General features: G+C 43.4%; 2 protein-coding genes across 12 annotated transcripts in view; both read right to left on the bottom strand.

Moving 5' to 3' along the window:
* Nucleotides 1-24,451, bottom strand: part of slc36a4 (solute carrier family 36 member 4) — a 262,213-nt gene that overhangs the window by 101,239 nt on the left and 136,523 nt on the right. The window contains exon 13 of one of the 5 annotated variants that reach the window (XM_045703959.1): nucleotides 5,819-6,175. The exons of the other annotated variants lie outside the window; for them this stretch is intronic. Coding sequence (XP_045559915.1) covers nucleotides 6,174-6,175 — 2 coding nt within the window. The 3' untranslated portion in view covers nucleotides 5,819-6,173. Of the gene's footprint in view, nucleotides 1-5,818; nucleotides 6,176-24,451 lie in introns of those variants that run through there. 5 annotated transcript variants of the gene reach the window in all.
* LOC123729290 (protein psiR) lies at nucleotides 9,507-15,664 on the bottom strand. 7 transcript variants are annotated; one of them, XM_045703966.1, is made up of 3 exons: nucleotides 13,563-15,664; nucleotides 12,298-13,352; nucleotides 9,507-10,017 (listed from the first exon to the last, which is right to left on the bottom strand). In XM_045703966.1, the coding sequence occupies exons 1-3, from the start codon at nucleotides 13,672-13,674 to the stop codon at nucleotides 9,904-9,906; spliced, it is 1,281 nt and encodes a 426-aa protein (XP_045559922.1). In that variant the 5' UTR covers nucleotides 13,675-15,664; the 3' UTR covers nucleotides 9,507-9,903. The 7 variants fall into 7 exon arrangements, with proteins under 7 accessions (XP_045559922.1, XP_045559920.1, XP_045559917.1 ...); XM_045703964.1 differs by having other exon boundaries at nucleotides 13,455-15,664; XM_045703961.1 differs by having other exon boundaries at nucleotides 13,401-15,664.

The following is a 24,451-nucleotide window of genomic DNA, read 5'->3' on the forward strand; positions in this document are numbered from 1 at the left end:
GAGGTTGTTGTCCTTGCACCACATGGTCAGGTCTCTGACCTCCTCCCTATAGGCTGTCTCATCGATGTCAGTGATCAGGCCTACCGCTGTTGTGTCATCAGCAAACTTAATGATGGTGTTGGAGTCGTGCCTGGCCATGCAGTCATGAGTGAACAGGGAGTACAGGAGGGGACTGAGCACGCACCCCTGAGGGGCCCCCGTTTTAAGGATCAGCGTGGTGGATGTGTTGTTACCTACCCTTACCACCTGGGGGCCTGTCAGGAAGTCTAGGATCCAGTTGCACAGGGAGCTGTTTAGTCCCAGGGTCCTTAGCTTAGTGATGAGCTTTGAGGGCACTATGGTGTTGAACGCTGAGCTGTAGTCAATGAATAGCTTTCTCACATTGGTGTTCCTTTTGTCCAGGTGGGAAAGGGCAGTGTGGAGTGCAATAGAGATTGCATCATCTGTGGATCTGTTGGTGTGGTATGCAAATTGGAGTGGGTCCAGGGTTTCTGGGACAATGGTGTTGATGTGAGCTATGACCAGCCTTTCAAAGCATTTCATGGCTACAGACGTGAGTGCTATGGGTCGGTAGTCATTTAGGCAGGTTACCTTAGTGGGCACAGGGACTATGGTGGTCTGCTTGAAACATGTTGGTATTACAGACTTAGACAGGGAGAGGTTGAAAATGTCAGTGAAGATACTTTCCAGTTGGTCAGCGCATGCTCGGAGTACATGTCCTGGTAATTCGTCTGGCCCAGCGGCCTTGTGAATGTTGACCTGTTTAAAGGTCTTACTCACATTGTCTGTGGAGAGCGTGATCACACAGTCATCCGGAACAGTTGATGCTCTCATGCATGTTTCAGTGTTACTTGCCTTGAAGCGAGCATAGAAGCTATTTAGCTCGTCTGGTAGGCTCGTGTCACTGGGCAGCTCTTGGCTGTGCTTCCCTTTGTAGTCTGTAATAGTTTGCTAGTCCTGCCACATCCGACGAGCATCAGAGCCGGTGTAGTACGATTCGATCTTTGTCCTGTATTGACGCTTTGCTTGTTTGATGGTTCGTCGGAGGGCATAGCGGGATTTCTTATAAGCTTCCGGGTTATAGTCCCGCTCCTTGAAAGCGGCAGCTCTACCCTTTAGCTTAGTGCGAATGTTTCCAGTAATCCATGGCTTCTGGTTGGGGTATGTACGTACAGTCACTATGAGGACGACGTCCTCGATGCACTTATTGATAAAGCCAGTGACTGATGCGGTGTACTACTCAATGCCATCGGAAGAATCCCGGAACATGTTCCAGTCTGCGATAGCAAAACAGTCCTGTAGCTTAGCATCTGCTTCATCTGACCACTTTGTTATAGACCGAGTCACTGGTGCTTCCTGCTATAATTTTTGCTTGGAAGCAGGAATCAGCAGGAATCAGAGGATAGAGTTATGCTCAGATTTGCCAAATGGAGGGCGAGGGAGACCTTTGTACACATCTCCGTGTGTGGAGTAGAGGTGGTCTAGAATCTTTTTACCTCTGGTTGCACATTTAACATGTTGATAGAAATTCGGTAAAACTGACTAATGTTTCCCTACATTAAAGTCACTGGCCACTAGGAACACCGCCACTGGATGAGCTTTTTCCTGTTTCCTTATGGCGGAATACAGCTCATTTAGTGCGGTTTAAGTTCCAACCTCGCTCTGTATATAGACAGCAATGGGAAAAAACAGGTAATTAATGCATTCTGTTATTACTAAATGTGTTTATTTTATTTAACCTTTATTTTACTAAGTAAGTTGACTGAGAACACATTCTCATTTACAACAAGAACATGGCGAATAGTTACAGGGGAGAGGAGGGGGATGAATGAACCAATTGGAAGCTGAGGATGATTAGGTGGCCATGATGGCATAAGGGCCAGGAGACTGGGGTTAACACCCCTACTCTTACAATAAGGGCCATGGAATCTTTAGTGACCGCAGAGTCAAGACACCTTTTTAACATCCCATCTGAAAGACGGAACCTTACACATTTATTGATTTTTTACCAAAAGAAAGAGTGCCTCCTACACCACTTCCAGCAGCATCTGGTTTCCCATCCAGGGACTGATCAGGACCAACCCTGCTTAGCTTGAGGCAAGCCAGCAGAGGGATGCAGGGTGGTATGCTGCTGGTCTAATGTGTATTTTAACATGACTATTTTTTAACAAACAAATAAACATTTGAAATATTTAATCAGTCGCCTTCCTCAAATGAAGGGGATGATGACGCAATCTTTGCGAGAGGGAGGGAATCTGATTTCAATTGTCCTCAACTCACGGCTCAGAAACTTCATTAAGGATAAATGGAGTTAGTCAGGGAGCAGGTTAGTTCTGAAGGATTCTAAACAAATCTAAATGTATGTTATATTTGAGATTCTTCAAAGTAACCACCCTTTGCCATGACAGCTTTGCACACTCTTGGAATTCTCTCAACCAGCCTCATGAGGTATTCACCTGGAATGCATTTCAATTAACAGGTGTGCCTTGTTAAAAGTTAATTTGTGGAATTTCTTTCCTTCTTAATGCATTTGAGCCAATCAGTTGTGTTGTGACGAGGTAGGGGTGGTATACAGAAGATAGTCCTATTTCGTAAAAACCTGTCGTAAAAACCATCAAGCGATATGATGAAACTGGCTCTCATGAGGACCGCCACAGGAACAGAAGACCCAGAGTTACCTCTGTTGCAGAGGATAAGTTCATTAGAGTTAACTGAACCTCAGATTGCAGCCAAAATAAATTCAAGTAACAGACACATCTAAACATCAACTGTTCAGAGGAGACTGCGTGAATCAGGCCTTTATGGTCAAATTGCTGCAAAGAAACCACTACTGAAGGACACCAATAAGAAGAGATTTGCTTGGGCCAAGAAACATGAGCAAGGGACATTAGACCGGTGGAAATCTGTCCTTTGGTCTGATGAATCCAAATTTGAGACGCAGAGTAGGTGAACGGATGATACCCACGTGTGGTTCCCACTGTGAAGCATGGAGGAGTAGGTGTGATGGTGCTTTGCTGCGGAAACTGTCGTGATTGATTTAGAATTCAAGGCACACTTAACCAGCATGGCTACCACAGCATTCTGCAGCGATACGCCATCCCATCTGATTTGCGCTTAATGGGACTACCATTAGTTTTTCAACAGGACAATGACCCAAAACACACCTGCAGGCTGTGTAAGGGCTATTTCACCAAGAAGGAGGGTGATGGGGTGCTGCATCAGATGACTTGGCCTCCACACTTACCCAACCTCAACCCAATTGAGATGGTTTGGGATGAATTGGACCGCAGAAGGAAAAGCAGCCAACAAGTGCTCAACATATGTGGGAACTCCTTCAAGACTGTTAGAAAAGCATTCCTCATGAAGCTGGTTAAGAGAATGCCAAGAGTATGCAAAGCTGTCATCAAGGCAAAGGGTGGCTACTTTGAAGAATCTAAAATATACAACATATTTTGATTTGTTTAACACTTTTTTGGATACTACATGTTTCCATATGTGTTATTTCATAGTTTTGAGGTCTTCACTATTATTCTACAATGTAGAAAATAGTAAAAATAAAGAAAAACCCTTGAATGAGTAGGTCTGTCCAAACTTTTGACTGGTACTGTACATTTTCAGCCTCACACACCAGGAGGATTCAAACCATTTCTGTGAAAATGCCTAGAAGACATGCCAATCTAAACAGATTTCTGACAAAAATACTTATTATGATGAGCTAGTTATCTCCCTACACAGCTTGCTATGATAACAAATCACAGAAATATTCTTCACAACAGCTTACAAATATTTACCAGAAACCACTGTCTGCCTTTACAATGGCTTGTGACACCAGTTATATCACACTTGTAAGAGCACAGTATAGTAAGTTGTCAGTTCTACGACGGTGTAAAGGAAGATCAACTGTCAGAGGTAGAACCTTTCTTCCACTGGCTACAGAACAGTACTCACCGGAGTGCTCACCGCACTACAGAACACTGGCTACAGAACACTGGCTACAGAACAGTACTCACCGGAGTGCTCACCGCACTACAGAACACTGGCTACAGAACACTGGCTACAGAACAGTACTCACCGGAGCCGGCTACAGAAAACTGGCTTCAGAACACTGGCTTCAGAACAGTACTCACCGGAGCCGGCTACAGAAAACTGGCTTCAGAACAGTACTCACCGGAGCCGGCTACAGAAAACTGGCTTCAGAACACTGGCTTCAGAACAGTACTCACCGGAGCCGGCTACAGAAAACTGGCTTCAGAACAGTACTCACCGGAGCCGGCTACAGAACACTGGCTTCAGAACAGTACTCACCGGAGCCGGCTACAGAAAACTGGCTTCAGAACAGTACACTCACCGGAGCCCAAAGCCTACTGGTAAAACAGCACCTACATACTGTGTTGCAATTCACAGGTAAATGTCTCACACTTACCCCCTGCGGCTGCCAATGAAGTGTTGCGTCCCAGCATGGAGGAGTGTACACACACACACACACACAAAGGGTGGGCGGGTTGATCAAAGGGTTGATGCTTGGCTGAGACAGATGCGTATTTGCTGGATATGTTTCTGGGCGCTCGTGTATGTGTATATGTGTGTGCGCGTGTTTTCACATGTGCAGAGGCATGAATTAATTATGTTCTCTATGAACAAGCTTGCTTATTACAATACCACAACACACAATGCTCTACGCTATCTACCAGTTATTTAAATTACAATTTCTTTATGATAACTAGGGGATTAGTAGGAACATAATTAGCTGTTTATTTTATTTAGTTACTTACAAGTACTGGTAGTTTTGAGAACATAAAGTACAGTCATTGGTTTCAAAACACACATTACATTCTAGGACGGCACACATTAAAACATGTGTTGAATCAAGGTCAACACAGTGTACTGGTAATTTTGTAATTACTCCAAGTCTTGATAATAATCAATGACGAGAACACTCATGAATTCCTTTTAATGGAATTATTCATAAATTATTCATAAAATCCCTGCACAACTTCGATTTGGGAGTTGATTTAAGTAAATTTTCGAACTTTTAAGTGTATGAAGTAGCTGCCCCCGATGATTCCATTAGGCTTTGGTTGGGGAAAGCTATTGCTACGCAGAGGCTTCTGAACGTTACTAAATAACCCAAATATGTACTTCAAATTCTGTCTGGGTCGGTTGGCAACAGCCTAGGTAAGTGGAAAATCATCAGTGAACCATTCCTTTAAGAGCTGTAACTAATGTCAGTCATATCTTACAGGTTAATGCACTGGCAATAGACTGCACATCTGTTGGCTCCTACCAATGTGCATTAAAGTGCCTTCTCTGTGTTAATATTAATGTTTTCGAGTTGATGTTGGCGCCAAACCCCTGTTCCCTGGCTGTTTGTGAGTCAGTCATGCCATGGTCCCATGTGGCTTAGTTGATAGAGCATGGGGCTTGCAACGTCAGGGTTGTGGTTTCGATTACCACGGGGGACCAGTATAGAATAAAAAATATGAAAAATGTATGTAAGTTGTTCTGGATCGTCTGCTAAATGACAAACAAATATTTAAAATGTATAAGAATAACTTGTTATCAAATGAAAACAGCAGCTGAAGAGCCTGAATGTGATTAACAGATTTACTCAACCCCTCTGTCTATTCCTGCATCTTTCCTTCTGAAAAGAACAAAAACATAAATGCAACAATTTCAACGATTTTACTGAGTTTGGTATTTTATTAGGATCTCTATTAGCTGTTGCAAAAGCAGCAGCTACTCTTCCTGGGGTCCACACAAAACATGAAACATAATACAGAATGGCATAATACAGAATATCAATAGACAAGAACAGCTCAAGGACAGAACTACATAAAAAAAAAATTCAAGTTCATATAAGGAAATCTGTCAATTGAAATAAATTCATTAGGCCCTAATCTATGGATTTCACATGACTGGGCAGGGGTGCAGCCATGGGTGGGCTTGGGAGGGCAAAGACCCACCCACTTGGAAGCCAGGACCTGCCAATCAGAATGAGTTTTTCCCCACAAAAGGGCTTTATTACAGACAGAAATAATCCATAGTTTCATCAGCTGTATGGATGGTTGTTCTCAGATGATCCTGCTGATGAAGAAGCCGGATGTGGAGGTCCTGGTCTGGTGAGATTACATGTGGTCTGTGGTTGTGAGGCCGGTTGGACGTAATGCCAAATTCTCTAAAACAACATTGGAGGCGATTTATGGTAGAGAAATTAACATTAAATGATCTTCCAATTGCACTTGAGACATCTGTAGAGTTGTGTTGTGTGACAAAACTGCACATTTTAGAGTGGCATTTTATTGTCCCCAGCACAAGGTGCACCTGTGTAATGATCATGCTGTTTAATCAGCTTCGTGATATGCCACACCTGTCAGGTGGATTGATTATCTTGGAAAAAGGAGTAATGCTCACTAACAGGGATGTAATCAAATTTGTGCACAACAATTTACAGAAATAAGCTTTTTGTGCGTATGGAACATTTCTGGGATCTTTTATTTCAGATCATGAAACACGGGACCAACACTTTACATGTTGCGTTTATATTTTTGTTCAGAATAACTCTTTTCTCTCACACACTCACACAACCATGTCCACAACAGAAACAAATAGAAACTGTATCAATACAGCCAACACAGACACATGTCCTTTAGGCCTACCAAGGTGAATATAGAACTGTCAGGCCCTTTAGGCCCCTGGCAATACACAGTACCATGGTGAATTGATCCTAGTTCTTCTCCGGGTAGAAGAACTAGGATTAACTCCCCTCCCCAAATCCTGACCACATCCATCAGGAGGGGAAATACCAAACTGATCTTTAGTTCCGTGTAATTTCATTATTTTTTATTTAGATGTGTTAGTTCTGGGTTGGGAACACTATAGATCTCCAGGACCAGCGTTGCCTACCCCCTGGTTTAGCCTATCAATTACATAAACTGATGAATGAAGTAGCCAGTGAGACAGGAAAGCCAGCAAGATGGGGGCCCTGGAGGTCTGTCTGTAGTTATAAAGCATAGGCCTACTGCTCGGTCTGTCTGGGTCTCAGACTCCATGCAGACTTTGGCTAGCTAGGAGAGTAATCAAGTCTCCCTATTCTCTCAAAGCTATGCATCTGACACTTTAAGTCATAGCTTGTGAAGTACAAAAGAGAGAGCGGATGGGTCAGATATATTAGTCTACAGACAGAGAATAGATCCCTCCCAGGACCAGAGGGCTTAGTGCTTCACTGGGGCCTTTGGAAAGAAAACGGCTTCATATTAAAAGAGAATAAGAGGGGAAAGTTGGCTGCTACCACGTCAGAGAAATCAGGAGAGAACAGATGAAGTCGGGCTGGGCGCGGACATGCTCACTCCTCCTCTTTCCGTCTTTCTTTTAATCTTACAACAAAGGACTTGTAAAAAAGCCCTTTGTTGAGTGAAGGCCCGAAGAGCCGAGGTGTGTGTGCACTGAACGGGGTCTGAAAGGTGTGTGTGTGTGGTTGAGCATCAAGCAGGGTTTGAGAGGTATGTGTTTGTGGCTCAGGTGTGAGTGGGTGTGCTAGGTCTGTTCTACGATATGATTACGGCAGACAGACATGTCCTCAGATCTGTTCTGATGGATTCTCTGTCTGGCCCATAGGTTCCGCTACCGCCACTCCCCTCTGGGTTCTCTATGGTGTATAGGTCAGGGCGTGACTAGGGGGGTTTCTAGCGTTTGTATGTCTATGTTGGTGGTTTGTATGGTTCCCAATTAAAGGCAGCTGGTAATCGTTGCCTCTAATTGGGGATCATATTTAGGTAGCCTTTTTTCCCACCTGTGTTTGTGGGATATTGTTTTGTGTGAGTGCATTCAGCACCACATAGTTCGTTGTATGTTTATTGTTTTTTGTTTAAGTTTTCACTGCAAATAAAGATGTGGAACTCAACACACGCTGCGCCTTGGTCCGTCCATTATCACGACCGTAACAGGCATCTTCTGAAAATAGTGCTCCTTCTTTGTGCAGCCTAATTGAAGCCAGAAATGTAACATCTGAACAAAAGGCTATTACCGTAAAACTTCTGTTTCACGTCTATCTTGCTCTCCTTTCTATTCTTTTGCGCAATCTTTATGGTACTCACTGAAGTTCACTCGTAAACAATTATTTTAGACCCAGTGTTTTTTTTAACCAGTGTTTATTTGCTGAAATGTGTGCCAATACCCGGCTCCTAAAAGGGACAGGCGGCTATTTGAGACTGGCGGTTCATTTGAGTTTTATGGTATTACTGTACGTCACGGTGCTGACTGTGTTCTAATTCCATATTTGCTACTGCTTATAAACTTCTTCAAGGGCACACCATAATGAGATCTGGATTGATGCAGACCAAAGAAAAGCATGGAGGACCACCAGAATTGGCAGCCTTAAGGTCAAAAGAATATTAACCATGGCCACCCCCAAACAGCATTCAGCACACCATCAGGGTCTGCAGACCAAACACAACGAGACTACACACAAATACCCTCCTTCGCTGTGTAGGCTAAACACACTGATTTTATAGATGTTAGCATCCAGAAGGAACTGTCTGACTGTGGTGATTCTCTGTCTATACGGTATGACTTTCCTGGCATAAAAACTGTGGATGGAAATGCTGTTAGTGACTGACATAACAGAGAAACTGCTGATGCACAACCACATTTCTAAATGTCACCTTGTGTATTCTACTATTCTAACTCTCAACAGTAAGTTAACACCCCGACTGATTTTGTCTCGCCGACCGAGTGTTTGAACAGAATTTTATTTTGATTTATTTCACCTTTATTTAACCAGGTAAGCTAGTTGAGAACAAGTTCTCATTTACAACTGTGACCTGGCCAAGATAAAGCAAAGCAATTCGACACATCCAACAACAAAGAGTTAAACTTGGAATAAACAAAACATATAGTCAATAATACAGTAGAACAAAAGAAAACAAAAAGTCTATATACAGTGAGTGCAAATGAGGTAAGTTAAGGCAATAAATAGGCCATGGTGGCGAAGTAATTACAATATAGCAATTAAACACTGGAGTGATAGATGTGCAGAAGATGAATGTGCAAGTAGAGATACTGGGGTGCAAAGGAGAAAGATAAATAAATAAATACAGTATGGGGATGAGGTAGGTAGATAGATGTGCTGTTTACAGATGAGCTATGTACAGGTGCAGTGATCTGTGAGCTGCTCTGACAGCTGGTGCTTAAAGCTAGTGAGGGAGATATGAGTCTCCAGTTTCAGTGATTTTTGCAGTTCGTTCCAGTCATTGGCAGCAGAGAACTGGAAGGAAAGGCAGCCAAAGGAGGAATTGGCTTTGGGGGTGACCAGTGAGATATACCTGCTGGAGCGCGTGCTACGAGTGGGTGCTGCTATGGTGACCAGTGAGCTGAGATAAGGCGGGGCTTTACCTAACAGAGACTTGTCGATAACCTGTAGCCAGTGGGTTTGGTGACAAGTATGAAACGAGGGCCAACCAAGGAGAGCGTACAGGTCGCAATGGTGGGTAGTATATGGGGCTTTGGTGACAAAACGGATGGCACTGTGATAGACTGCATCCAGATAGTTGAGTAGAGTGTTGGAGGCTATTTTATAGATGACATCACCAAAGTCGAGGATCGGTAGGATGGTCAGTTTTACGAGGGTGTTTGGCAGCATGAGTGAAGGATGCTTTGTTGCGATATAGGAAGCGGTTAAGAAAAGTGGTTAAGATGATTTACTTTGCACTTCAAAGGCTCACTGATGCTTAAGACAAGGAGGAAACATGAAACATGTGGCTAATTCAGAATAAGGACAATAGAAGTGAGCTTTGAAGTGAACATACAGCCAACGCAGAGCAGACCCTTTCATCAGCTCCAGCTGAGATGCTCCCACACCCAAACTCTCAACCACAACTTACCTTGAGAATACCGTAATCTAACGTCCTAACCCCAACAAAACCAAATCCATCCACTATAGCATGAAGCTTCACCTAACGTCCTAACCTCAACACAACCAAGTCCATCACTATAGCATAAACCTTCATCTAACGTCCTAACCTCAACACAACCAAATCCATCACTATAGCATAAACCTTCATCTAGTCTTAACCCCAGAATGTACTTCTGGTGTACCAAAACGCAATGATGCTGTCCGTCTGATCGAGGAGGGACTCATCGTACTCAGCTGACCCCAGACCCCACAAAGTGGCAGGTGAGCATCCCTCCAGGAGTGTGTGGAGGCGTGATGTGTGATTACCTTGTTACTGTTTTGCTATGAGCTTGTATAGATACAAATTGGCAGATTATTATCAATGACTTATCAACAGCTGTAACAAGTTGTCCCTAGTATATAGAAAGACCCACTGTGTACTATACGCATGCAAAATGTATTTTTTGCATATCCCACTCCCCCCGAGACAACCTCGGAAAGTGGGGTGACAGCCAGGGATTAATGGTAATAGATTGGACTACAGTGTTTTTCTACCAACTGAGGTACTCAAAGCGCTTCACATAGTAAGAGGGAAACTCACCTCTTCCACCATTAATGTGTAGCACCGACCTAGGTGACGCACGGCAACCATTTTTGTGCCAGAACGCTCACCACACATCAGCTATGGTTTCCATGTGTTTGATGCCATTCCATTTGCTCCTTTCTGGCCATTATTATGAGCCGTCCTCCCCTCAGTAGACTCAACTGACAATAAGAGCCAAGGGATTTGTTATGACCACAGAGAGTCAGGACACCCGTTTAACGTCCCATCCGAAAGATGGCAATGTCCCCTTCACAGCCCTGGAGCATTGGGATCTCCTTAGACCAGAGGGAAGAGTGTCCCCTACTGGCCTCCAACACCACTTCCAACAGCATCTGGTCTCCCATCTAATGACCAACCAGGACCGACCCTGCTTCGCTTCAGAGGCAAGCCAGCAGTGGGATGAAGGGTAGTATGCTGCTGGTATGCAGCCATTGACATTAATATGATACATTCACAAAGTAGCAAGCTATTTAATCTAATATACATGTAAAGCACAAACTAAATCAAGAAGTAGGCTGGCTGGCTAATGTAAAACCCAAATTCACAAACAAGCCAAGGCGGTGTCAGAGGAAGGCCCTAAAAATTGTCAAAGACCCCAGCCTCCCCAGTCATAGACTGTTCTCTCTACTACCGCACGGCAAGCGGTACCGGGGTGCCAAGTCTAGGACAAAAAGGCTTCTCAACAGTTTTTACCCCCAAGCCATAAGACTCCTGAACAGGTAATCAAATGGCTACCTGGACTATTTGCATTGTGTGCCCCCCAACCCCTCTTTTACGCTGCTGCTACTCTCTGTTTCTCATATATGCATAGTCACTTTAACAATACATTTATGTATATACTACCTCAATTGGGCTGACCAACCAGTGCTGCCGCACATTGGCTAACCGGGCTATCTGCGTTGTGTCCCGCACCCGCCAACCCCTCTTTTACGCTACTGCTACTCTCTGTTCATCATATATGCATAGTCACTTTAACCTTATCTACATGTACATACTACCTCAATCAGCCTGACTAACCGGTGTCTGTATGTAGCCTCGCTACTTCTATTGCCTCGCTACTGTATATAGCCTCGCTACTGTTTTTCACTGTCTTTTTTCTGTTGCTTTTATTTCTTTACTTACCTATTGTTTACCTTGTATTCGGCGCACGTGACAAATAAACTTTGATTTGGTAATCCACAAACAGAGGACTCTCATTCACACAAACAGGATCTGACGGAGAAGGAATGAGAAGAGTCGGCGAATAATGCTGGGCAATAAAATGCAGGGTGGCGTGGGCTGCCATGTCACCTGTCCTGTCAGCAGGTTCCTCCTCTGCCTAGGGACAGCTGCTCTCCCCAGGATATGAATATGAACACAGACTATGAATATGGAGGAGGGAGGAGACGACCTGCTCTCTATTTCCATCTCAGAACTCATTGTTTATGAACAGCATGCTTGTCTGAGTTTCCCACCCGATGACCTGAAGAGTTAGACGTAAATCTGTGGGAGTTTAAGCAGTTTCTTTTGTCTCGCCGACCGGGTGCTTGGAAAGGAATGTGGATCAGCGTAATTACTTCAAAGGCACTTCAAAGGCTCATTGATGCTTAAGACGAGGGCGGAAACAAAAAAAAAACTTGATTAATTCAGAATGAGGTCAATAGAAGTGAGTTTTGAAGTGAACATATAAGTAATGACATGGGGCGCCAGTGGGCGGCACAGCCTACCCCTCAACAAATCCCTAACCTTGAGGAAACCTTCACCCAACGTCCAAACACTAACAAACAACCCTAACCTTGAGAAAATCTACATCTAACATCCTAACCCCAACACAACCAAATCCATCACTATAGCATAAACCTTCATCTAACGTCCTAACCCCAACACAACCAAATCCATCACTATAGCATAAACCTTCATCTAACGTCCTAACCCCAACACAACCAAATCCATCACTATAGCATAAACCTTCATCTAACGTCCTAACCCCAACACAACCAAATCCATCACTATAGCATAAACCTTCATCTAACGTCCTAACCCCAACACAACCAAATCCATAACTATAGCATAAACCTTCATCTAACGTCCTAACCCCAACACAACCAAATCCATCACTATAGCATAAACCTTCATCTAACGTCCTAACCTCAACACAACCAAATCCATCACTATAGCATAAACCTTCATCTAACGTCCTAACCCCAACACAACCAAATCCATCACTATAGCGTAAACCTTCATCTAACATCCTGACCCCAACACAACCAAATCCATCACTATAGCATAAACCTTCATCTAACATCCTAACCTCAACACAACCAAATCCATCACTATAGCATAAACCTTCATCTAACATCCTAACCTCAACACAACCAAATCCATCACTATAGCATAAACCTTCATCTAACGTCCTAACCCCAACACAACCAAATCCATCACTATAGCATAAACCTTCATCTAACGTCCTAACCCCAACACAACCAAATCCATCACTATAGCATAAACCTTCACCTAACGTCCTAACACAACCAAATCCATCACTATAGCATAAACCTTCATCTAACGTCCTAACCCCAACACAACCAAATCCATCACTATAGCATAAACCTTCATCTAACATCCTAACCCCAACACAACCAAATCCATCACTATAGCATAAACCTTCATCTAACGTCCTAACCCCAACACAACCAAATCCATAACTATAGCATAAACCTTCATCTAACATCCTAACCTCAACACAACCAAATCCATCACTATAGCATAAACCTTCATCTAACGTCCTAACCCCAACACAACCAAATCCATCACTATAGCATAAACCTTCATCTAACGTCCTAACCCCAACACAACCAAATCCATCACTATAGCATAAACCTTCATCCAACGTCCTAACACAACCAAATCCATCACTATAGCATAAACCTTCATCTAACGTCCTAACCCCAACACAACCAAATCCATCACTATAGCGTAAACCTTCATCTAACGTCCTAACCTCAACACAACCAAATCCATCACTATAGCATGAAGCTTCATCTAACGTCCTAACCTCAACACAACCAAATCCATCACTATAGCATAAACCTTCATCTAACGTCCTAACCCCAACACAACCAAATCCATCACTATAGCATAAACCTTCATCTAACGTCCTAACCCCAACACAACCAAATCCATAACTATAGCATAAACACATAACCCTTACCTCATAAACCCAAGGCAATCCTCACACCTAAAGACCAAATATGGCTCATACTACAACCCTATCTCACCATAAACCTAGCTACTTTATGACCTTAACAAAATAAAAATAAACACTTCACCTAACCTCAACACCAGCATGAACAAGCACCTGAACCTTAAAAACAAACTAACTCTCAGTGTGTGTGTGTGTGTGTGAGTGTGTGTGTGTGTGTGTGTGTGTGTGTGAGAGCTGATTCTGAAATGAAATCACACCCTCAGAAAAACTGGCCTGGTTCATAAACCACTTCATTATATCCTGCACTTCTCACCAATATTCCGTAATTTTCCGGGCCACTGAATAGGAATGTTTTTTCCTCAAAAGCTCTGTGGGTTTCGCTGAGACGGAAAATCCCCAGATTCACAAAGTAATAACTTTATTTTAGTATATTAGCATGACAGAGTAGCATGGTGCTGCGGTGTGGTGTCGGTGTTCTGTTGTTCCACTGAAGGACACGCAATTAGAGATTGAGACGGAAAAACGGATTAGCTTCGTGTTCTGCTAGCATCGTTAATACCACCAATTTCCCCTCTCATCTGCTTCAGCTTGTAGATAAGGAAGTCAAATAAGGTCCTGGCACAAAACAAATCAAAGAGCTATTAGCTAAAATGAGTAAGACAATAAGTAAACTTCTCTCTCTCTGCCATCCATTCATTCTCCTTTCCGTCTTTCCATCCTTTTTTCTCGGTCTCTGATATATTTTGGGGGCTAATTTGTGAATTTAGTATTGGCTGGGATTAGTTTTGTGGTTACTTCACAGAGAGGGTGGATTACTGGCTGGGACTATAGTGGGGTGGGATTAGGGGAGGGCACCATGTCTTCTGTACCCCACACACCATTCATTCACAACTCCAAAGAATGAAGGATGGAGGAGATGAAGGGAACCAAGTCATCCGTCTGTATAGTGCCCTTCATTCACTGGGCTTGTGTTTGAAACTCAATCTCCCCGGCCTCCTGAAAACTGACAATGGTTCCCAATTTCTGGATGTCAAACAATGTAACATGGCTTTATACTACATAGTCGCTCAAAGTTATGTCCACTTTCAAACACAAGCCCATACTTTAGTTTATTTAGTAAATATTTTCTTAACTCTATTTTCTTAAAACTGTATTGTTGGTTAAGGGCTTCTAAGTAAGCATTTCACAGTAAGGTCTACACCTGCTGTATTCAGAGCATGTGACGAATAAAATGTGATTTGATTTGTCATATATGACGGTGTTGTCCGATGAGAGAGTGCAATCAAGCCCTGTAATTGGATCTATTGTCAGGAGAGTCAGGGACAGAGAGCAAGGGATGTCACCTGATTGCCTATCTCTGCTAAAAGACTCTCTCTCTCTACGAGCCCTCTGTGGTTTATGAAGAGGTCCGACACATGTACCTGATGATGAAATCTATCTCATAGGCCAAAAAACACTTCTCCTGTCAACGGCGAAAAGTGGCCAAAAGATTAAAGTACAACCTTTTGGGGTGATTTATGACTGGCTGGATTACACAAAGACAACTGTTTCATCTTCTTGGTGACAGCGAACCGGATGGGAACAGAAATGCAACGTCTTAGTGACAGCGAACCGGATGGGAACAGAAACACAACGTCTTAGTGACAGTGGACCGGATGGGAACAGAAACGCAACGTCTTAGTGACAGTGGACCGGATGGGAACAGAAACACAACGTCTTAGTGACAGCGGACCGGATGGGAACAGAAACGCAACGTCTTAGTGACAGCGGACCGGATGGGAACAGAAACACAACGTCTTAGTGACAGCGGACCGGATGGGAACAGAAACACAACGTCTTAGTGACAGCGGACCGGATGGGAACAGAAACGCAACGTCTTAGTGACAGCGGACCGGATGGGAACAGAAACACAACGTCTTAGTGACAGCGGACCGGATGGGAACAGAAACACAACGTCTTAGTGACAGCGGACCGGATGGGAACAGAAACACAACGTCTTAGTGACAGCGAACCGGATGGGAACAGAAACACAACGTCTTAGTGACAGCGGACCGGATGGGAACAGAAACACAATGTCTTAGTGACAGCGGAACGGATGGGAACACAAACACAACGTCTTAGTGACAGCGGACCGGATGGGAACAGAAACACAACGTCTTAGTGACAGCGGAACGGATGGGAACAGAAACACAACGTCTTAGTGGCTGCGGAACGGATGGGAACAGAAACACAACGTCTTAGTGACAGCGGAACGGATGGGAACAGAAACACAACGTCTTAGTGACAGCGGAACGGATGGGAACAGAAACACAGTGTCAGACAGGTTTTCTGGTGTACCACATGTCAGACAGACAGGTTGTCTGGTGTACCACATGTCAGACAGACAGGTTGTCTGGTGTACCACATGTCAGACAGACAGGTTGTCTGGTGTAATACAGGTCAGACAGACAGGTTGTCTGGTGTACCACATGTCAGACAGACAGGTTGTCTGGTGTAATACAGGTCAGACAGACAGGTTGTCTGGTGTAATACAGGTCAGACAGACAGGTTGTCTGGTGTAATACAGGTCAGACAGACAGGTTGTCTGGTGTAATACAGGTCAGACAGACAGGTTGTCTGGTGTACCAAATGTCAGACAGACAGGCTGTCTGGGTTGTCTGGTGTAATACAGGTCAGACAGACAGGTTGTCTGGTGTACCACATGTCAGACAAACAGGTTGCCTGGTGTACCACATGTCAGACAAACAGGTTGCCTGGTGTACCACATGTCAGACAGACAGGTTGTCTGGTGTAATACCGGTCAGACAGACAGGTTGCCTGGTGTACCACATGTCAGACAGACATGTTTCCTGGTGTAATACAGGTCAGACAGACAGGTTGTCTGGTGTAATACAGGTCAGACAGACAGGTTGTCTGGTGTAATACAGGTCAGACAGACAGGTTTTCTGGTGTACCACATGTCAGACAGACAGGTTGTCTGGTGTAATACAGGTCAGACAGACAGGTTGTCTGGTGTACCACATGTCAGACAGACAGGTTGTCTGGTGTAATACAGGTCAGACAGACAGGTTGTCTGGTGTACCACATGTCAGACAGACAGGTTGTCTGGTGTAATACAGGTCAGACAGACAAGGTTGTCTGGTGTACCACAGGTCAGACAGACAGGTTGTCTGGTGTAGTGAACAACAGAGCCAGGGTGGAGAGGGAGAGGTAGAGGGGGTGAGAGAGGGAGAGATGTGGAAGGATGGGAAATTATTGGCTCAAGGTGTCAGGAATGGTTTTAAGGGTTTAAAGGTTGATCAGAGCCATACTATAAATCTATCTGCTTGGAGATGGGACATTCTAGGACATATAGGACATTAGGACATTCTAGCTCTACTTAAACAGCAAGCTGCAGAGCCTTACCTTTACTATCTCTAAACCCCATTTGCACAATAATAACAATAATAATGACAATAAAAAATGCCATTTAGCAGATGCCTTTATCCAAATCAACTTAGAGTCATGCGTGGGTCATTTTACATACAGTATGGGTGGACCCGGGAATCTAAACCATAATCCTGATGCTGCAAGCTCCATGCTCAATTAACTGATCCATACAGGACCAACACATTCACACTTCATTTAGCTGAGCTTTCATACTTTAGCCTAGGTGATGAGAAAGATTAAAATAAAGTTATCTATATAATCTGAGTGTACAAAACATTGATGTCACTTGTTGTATCCACTTACAGTTGAAGTGGGAAGTTTACATACACCTAGGTTAGAGTCATTAAAACTCGGTTTTCAACCACTACACACATTTCTTGTTAACAAACTATAGTTTTGGCAAGTCGATTAGGACATCTACTTTGTGCATGACACAAGTAATTTTTCCAACAATTGTTTACAGACAGATTATTTCACTTATAATTCACTGTATCACAATTCCAATGGGTCAGAAGTTTACATACACTAAGTTGACTGTGCCTTTAAACAGCTTAGAAAATTCCAGAAAATGTCGTCATGGCTTTAGAAGCTTCTGATAGGCTAATTGACATCATTTGAGTCAATTGGAGGTGTACCTGTGGATGTATTTCAAGGCCTACCTTCAAACTCAGTGCCTCTTTGCTTGACATCATGGGAAAATCCAAAGAAATCAGCCAAGACCTCAGAAAAAAATGGTTTACCTACACAACTCTGGTTCATCCTTGGGAGCAATTTCCAAACGCCTGAAGGTACCATGTTCATCTGTACAAACAATAGTACGCAAGTATAAACACCATGGGACCACGTAGCCGTCATACAGCTCAGGAAGGAGACGCGTTCTGTCTCCTAGAGATGAACGTACTTTGGTGCGAAAAGTGCAAATCAATCCCAGAACAGCAGCAAAGGACCTTGTGAAGATGCTGGAGGAAACTGGTACAAAAGTATCTATATCCACAGTAAAACGAGTCCTATATCGACATAACCTTAAAGGCCGCTCGGCAAGGAAGAAGCCACTGCTCCAAAACCGCCATAAAAAAGCCAGACTACGGTTTGCAACTGCACATGGGGACAAAGATCATACTTTTTGGAGAAATGTCCTCTGGTCTGATGAAACAAAAATAGAACTGTTTGGCCATAATGACCATCGTAATGTTTGGAGGAAAAAGGGGGAGGCTTGCAAGCCAACCGTGAAGCACGGGGACTGGCAGCATCATGTTGTGAGGGTGCTTTGCTGCAGGAGGGACTGGTGCACTTCACAAAATAGATGGCATCATGAGGTAGGAAAGTTATGTTGATATATTGAAGCAACATCTCAAGAAATCAGTCAGGAAGTTAAAGCTTGGTCGCAAATGGGTCTTCCAAATGGACAATGACCCCAAGCATACTTCCAAAGTTGTGGCAAAATGGCTTAAGGACAACAAAGTCAAGGTATTGGAGTGACCATCACAAAGCCCTGACCTCAATCCTATAGAAAATTTGTGGGCAGAACTGAAAAAGCGTGTGCGAGCAAGGAGGCCTACAAACCTGACTCAGTTACACCAGCTCTGTCAGGAGGAATGGGCCAAAATTCACCCTCCCATTGTGGGAAGCTTGTGGAAGGCTACCCGAAACGTTTCACACAAGATAAACAATTTAAAGGCAATGCTACCAAATACTAATTGAGTGTGTGTAAACTTCTGACCCACTGGGAATGTGATGAAATAAATAAAAGCTGAAATAAATCCTTCTCTCTACTATTATTCTGACATTTCACATTCTTAAAATAAAGTGGTGATCCTAGCTGACCTAAGACAGGGAATGTTTACTAGGATTAAATGTCAGGAATTGTGAAAAACTGAGTTTAAATGTATTTGGCTAAGGTGTATGTAAACTTCCAACTTCAACTGTAAATCAGTGTAGATGAAGGGGAGACAGGTTAAAGAAGGATTTTTTTAGGCCTTGAGACAACTGAGACATGGATTGTGTATGTGTGCCATTCAGAGGGTGAATGGGAAAGACACTAGTATGAGTGTGTCAAGAACTGCAATGCTGCTGGATTTTTCCACGCTCAACAGTTTCCCGTCTGTATCAAGAATGGTTCAACACCAAAGAACATCCAGCCTACTTGACAACTGTGGGTTTGCATTGGAGTCAACATGGGCCAGCATCCATGTGGAGCGCTTATGACAACTTGAGGCTGTTCAATTTCTGACGAATTGAGGCTGTTCTGGGGGGAAAACTCAATATTAGCACATTTTGACTTCATTAACAATTCCGTCAAAGTATATGCACCACACTACATTAGTTGAGGCCATCGGTCTTATAAATAGATTCAAAAAATTTGCCAGTGTCATTGAGGGCTGTATATGACCCTGTTTCAAGGCCTACAGTCTATGACCCTGTATCAAGGCCCACAGTCTATGACCCTGTATCAAGGCCTACAGTATATGACCCTGTATCAAGGTCTACAGTCTATGACCCTGTATTAAGGCCTACAGTATATGACCCTGTATTAAGGCCTACAGTATATGACCCTGTATCAAGGCCTACAGTCTATGACCCTGTATTAAGGTCTACAGTATATGACCATGTATCAAGGCCTACAGTCTATGACCCTGTATTAAGGTCTACAGTATATGACCATGTATCAAGGCCTACAGTCTATGACCCTGTATTAAGGCCTCCAGTCTATGACCCTGTATCAAGGTCTACAGTATATGACCATGTATCAAGGCCTACAGTCTATGACCCTGTATTAAGGTCTACAGTATATGACCATGTATCAAGGCCTACAGTATATGACCCTGTATCAAGGCCTACAGTATATGACCCTGTATTAAGGTCTACAGTCTATGACCCTGTATCAAGGTCTACAGTATATGACCATGTATCAAGGTCTACAGTCTATGACCCTGTATCAAGGTCTACAGTATATGACCATGTATCAAGGCCTACAGTCTATGACCCTGTATTAAGGTCTACAGTATATGACCATGTATTAAGGTCTACAGTATATGACCCTGTATTAAGGTCTACAGTATATGACCCTGTATCAAGGCCTACAGTCTATGACCCTGTATCAAGGTCTACAGTATATGACCATGTATCAAGGCCTACAGTCTATGACCCTGTATTAAGGTCTACAGTATATGACCCTGTATCAAGGCCTCCAGTCTATGACCCTGTATCAAGGTCTACAGTATATGACCATGTATCAAGGCCTACAGTCTATGACCCTGTATTAAGGTCTACAGTATATGACCCTGTATTAAGGTCTACAGTATTTGACCCTGTATTAAGGCCTACAGTATTTGACCCTGTATTAAGGTCTACAGTGTATGACCCTGTATTAAGGCCTACAGTATTTGACCCTGTATCAAGGCCTACAGTATTTGACCCTGTATTAAGGTCTACAGTCTATGACCCTGTATTAAGGTCTACAGTATATGACCCTGTATTAAGGTCTACAGTATATGACCCTGTATCAAGGCCTACAGTATTTGACCCTGTATTAAGGTCTACAGTCTATGACCCTGTATTAAGGCCTACAGTATTTGACCCTGTATTAAGGTCTACAGTGTATGACCCTGTATTAAGGTCTACAGTGTATGACCCTGTATTAAGGCCTACAGTATTTGACCCTGTATTAAGGCCTACAGTATTTGACCCTGTATTAAGGCCTACAGTATATTACCCTGTATTAAGGCCTACAGTATATGACCCTGTATCAAGGCCTACAGTATTTGACCCTGTATTAAGGTCTACAGTATTTGACCCTGTATTAAGGTCTACAGTGTATGACCCTGTATTAAGGCCTACAGTATTTGACCCTGTATCAAGGCCTACAGTATTTGACCCTGTATTAAGGTCTACAGTCTATGACCCTGTATTAAGGTCTACAGTCTATGACCCTGTATTAAGGTCTACAGTATATGACCATGTATCAAGGCATACAGTCTATGACCCTGTATCAAGGTCTACAGTCTATGACCCTGTATTAAGGCCTACAGTATATGACCCTGTATTAAGGCCTACAGTATATGACCCTGTATTAAGGTCTACAGTATATGACCCTGTATTAAGGTCTACAGTATATGACCATGTATCAAGGCCTACAGTCTATGACCCTGTATCAAGGTCTACAGTATATGACCCTGTATCAAGGTCTACAGTCTATGACCCTGTATTAAGGTCTACAGTATATGACCCTGTATTAAGGTCTACAGTATATGACCCTGTATTAAGGTCTACAGTCTATGACCCTGTATTAAGGTCTACAGTATATGACCCTGTATCAAGGCCTACAGTCTATGACCCTGTATTAAGGTCTACAGTATATGACCCTGTATTAAGGTCTACAGTATATGACCCTGTATCAAGGCCTACAGTATTTGACCCTGTATTAAGGTCTACAGTCTATGACCCTGTATTAAGGCCTACAGTATTTGACCCTGTATTAAGGTCTACAGTGTATGACCCTGTATTAAGGTCTACAGTGTATGACCCTGTATTAAGGCCTACAGTATTTGACCCTGTATTAAGGCCTACAGTATTTGACCCTGTATTAAGGCCTACAGTATATTACCCTGTATTAAGGCCTACAGTATATGACCCTGTATCAAGGCCTACAGTATTTGACCCTGTATTAAGGTCTACAGTATTTGACCCTGTATTAAGGTCTACAGTGTATGAGCCTGTATTACTACACTGAACAAAAATATAAATGCAACATGCAACAATTTCAAAGATTTTGCTGAGTTACAGTTCATATAAGGAATCAGTCAATTGAAATAAATTAGGCCCCAATCTATGGATTTCACATGACTTGGCAGGGGAGCAGCCATGGGTGGGCTTGGGAGGGCATAGACCCACCCCCATGAATACTGGTGATGAAAATAATGCAGTTGGAAAAACAGACTCCAAGTATAGAAGCTACACAGCAAAATAAAAAACTGATGCTTCGAGAGAAGGAAATTAACGGGTAGAGAAGAAGCTACGTCGAGAAGCAAGAACTGATGTTGAGAGAGGGGAGGGAAATTAAGGGGTGGTTAAGAGAAATAGGCCTGTCAATAAAAATAACAAAAATTATTGAACCTTTATTTAACTAGGCAAGTCAGTTAAGAACAAATTCTTATTTACAATAACAGCCTACCGGGGAACAGTGGGTTAACTGCATTGTTCAGGGGCAGAACGGCAGATGTTTTACCTTGTCAGCTCGGGGATTCGATCTAGCAACCTTTCGGTTACTGGCCCAACGCTCTAACCAATAGGCTCCCTGCCACCCCAAAGAACATTGCAAACATTTTTTGTGTTGAATGGAAATGTTGAATGGACATGACTCAGTCATTTTGATAGACAACTGAATCGTGAACTGGTGGTTCTACATAGTACATGTCTATGCTCAGAACATAACATAGCACTGCATTGAATAAGGCTCATGTTAGTTATACAACTTAGTTTTCTTACAAATGTTTCAGCCTAATATAGTGTTTCACAGACAGAGATTAGACTCTGGATGCACCACAGAATGCCTGTTGAGATAAGTAGGCAGGCCCAAGCCTTGTGAATAAACATTGTTTGGCGACATGCACATAATTTGGACTCACGGGGATTCATCCAGCGAAATACTTCATTCAGAAGGCCTGTACTGTGTTGATGCCTATCCTCAAATGACCTGCCTGCCTGCCTGCCTGCCTGCCTGCCTCCCTCCCTCCCTCCCTCCCTGCCTGCCTGCCTGCCTCCCTCCCTGCCTGCCACCCTCCCTCCCTCCCTTCGTCCCTCCCTGCCTCCCTCCCTCCCTCCATCCACCAACCTTCGTTTTAGAGGCTTTTAAAATCTCCAGGTCAAAACCTTCTCATCTAAAATGATCTATTATTAATACCAACCGACCGAACAACAAATGGCAGCCTTTCTACTGTAATGCTGAGCAGCAACCCTTGTACTGCACGGGCTTCAGGGTAAGCAAGAAAATAAGACACGCTACAAATAACAGATGTTTAATTCATGAATAGCAATTAAACAGTCCAGTAGTTCTGAAGTGTTTTTACGGGTGTTGTCAGCAGCCAGGGGTAACTTCCTGACAGACTTCACTAAAGCCCCCATACACCCCTATCGCCCCCACCAACCTCCCCCTATACCCCCACCAACTCTATATGGGAACTGGCTGTCAGTTAGTGACACCTGTCCTCTGTGAATAGGGCTGTTTGTGTTCCTCTCTCTCCTTCTCACTTTTCTTTCTTTCTCATTCACTCAGTGTTCTCTCTGTCTTTTGTCTGTGGGGGACTGCAGTCAACCCACTGTTGTTAGTTTCCCCTGTAAGCCATGCTGCATCAGTATACTAACAGGAGGAAAAAACAAGCCGGACTTAACCTAACCATTCTTACAGCACTCATGTAAGGCCCTGATTCAACCAATTGCAGAGAGCAAAGTATTTGAAAAAAAAACAAATACTATTGGAACCCAGGTCTGGTAACATGCTTTGATTGATGTCCATCACGCTGCAAAAAACTTATTTGGGAATGGGTAACCTAAAAAAGTTGGCCTTCATATCCTAAACATTCCCTTGTGATATCTAAATCTCCCTTTCAGGAGCTTAGCGGCAGCCCCATGTCTCCTCTCCATCCTGTCAGAGCAAAGAGGGAAAGACAACTTAAAACATTATTTCGGACTCACAGCTTCCAACTGGAGAGCTTCAGTACGGACTGGGGTAAGCTGAGCAGCATGACTAAGGGCTTTGACTTGGCTGATGCCCTGCAGTACACACCCTGTAGCTGCCAGTGACTGACATCTGGTAAACCTTTAGAACAGTGTTCAGACCGCACGTGTGTTTGTCCTGGGTGTCATGTCCCACCCCCGTCAGCCAGCTGGTCTTAATATAGCAGGGACACTTTAGTCCCTCACTCTGTTTAAAACCAAATGAAGGACAGTGGTAATGAAGGGCAGTGGTAATGATGAACTGTGGTAATGATGAATAGTGGTAATGATGAACAGTGGTAATGACAGTGGTAATGAAGGACAGTGGTAATGAAGAACAGTGGTAATGAAGGACAGTGGTAATGATGAATAGTGGTAATAATTAACAGTGGTAATAATTAACAGTGGTAATGACAGTGGTAATGAAGGGCAGTGGTAATGATGAACAGTGGTAATGATGAACAGTGGTAATGACAGTGGTAATGAAGGACAGTGGTAATGAAGGGCAGTGGTAATGATGAACAGTGGTAATGACAGTGGTAATGAAGGACAGTGGTAATGACAGTGGTAATGAAGGACAGTGGTAATGATGAATATTGGTAATGATGAACAGTGGTAATGATGAACAGTGGTA

This window comes from Salmo salar, chromosome ssa20 (assembly GCF_905237065.1).
Source record: "Salmo salar chromosome ssa20, Ssal_v3.1, whole genome shotgun sequence".
Classification (NCBI taxonomy): domain Eukaryota; kingdom Metazoa; phylum Chordata; class Actinopteri; order Salmoniformes; family Salmonidae; genus Salmo; species Salmo salar.

Bases quoted from the DNA above. Each gene is read 5' to 3' on its own strand.
- LOC123729290 (XM_045703960.1), bottom strand. From the start codon at position 13,674: ATGTGTTTATGCTATAGTTATGGATTTGGTTGTGTTGGGGTTAGGACG. The intron at 10,018-12,297 runs GTTAGGATGTTA...GGTTGTGTTGAG, and splicing joins ATGGATTTGGTTGTGTTGGG to GTTAGGACGTTAGATGAAGG.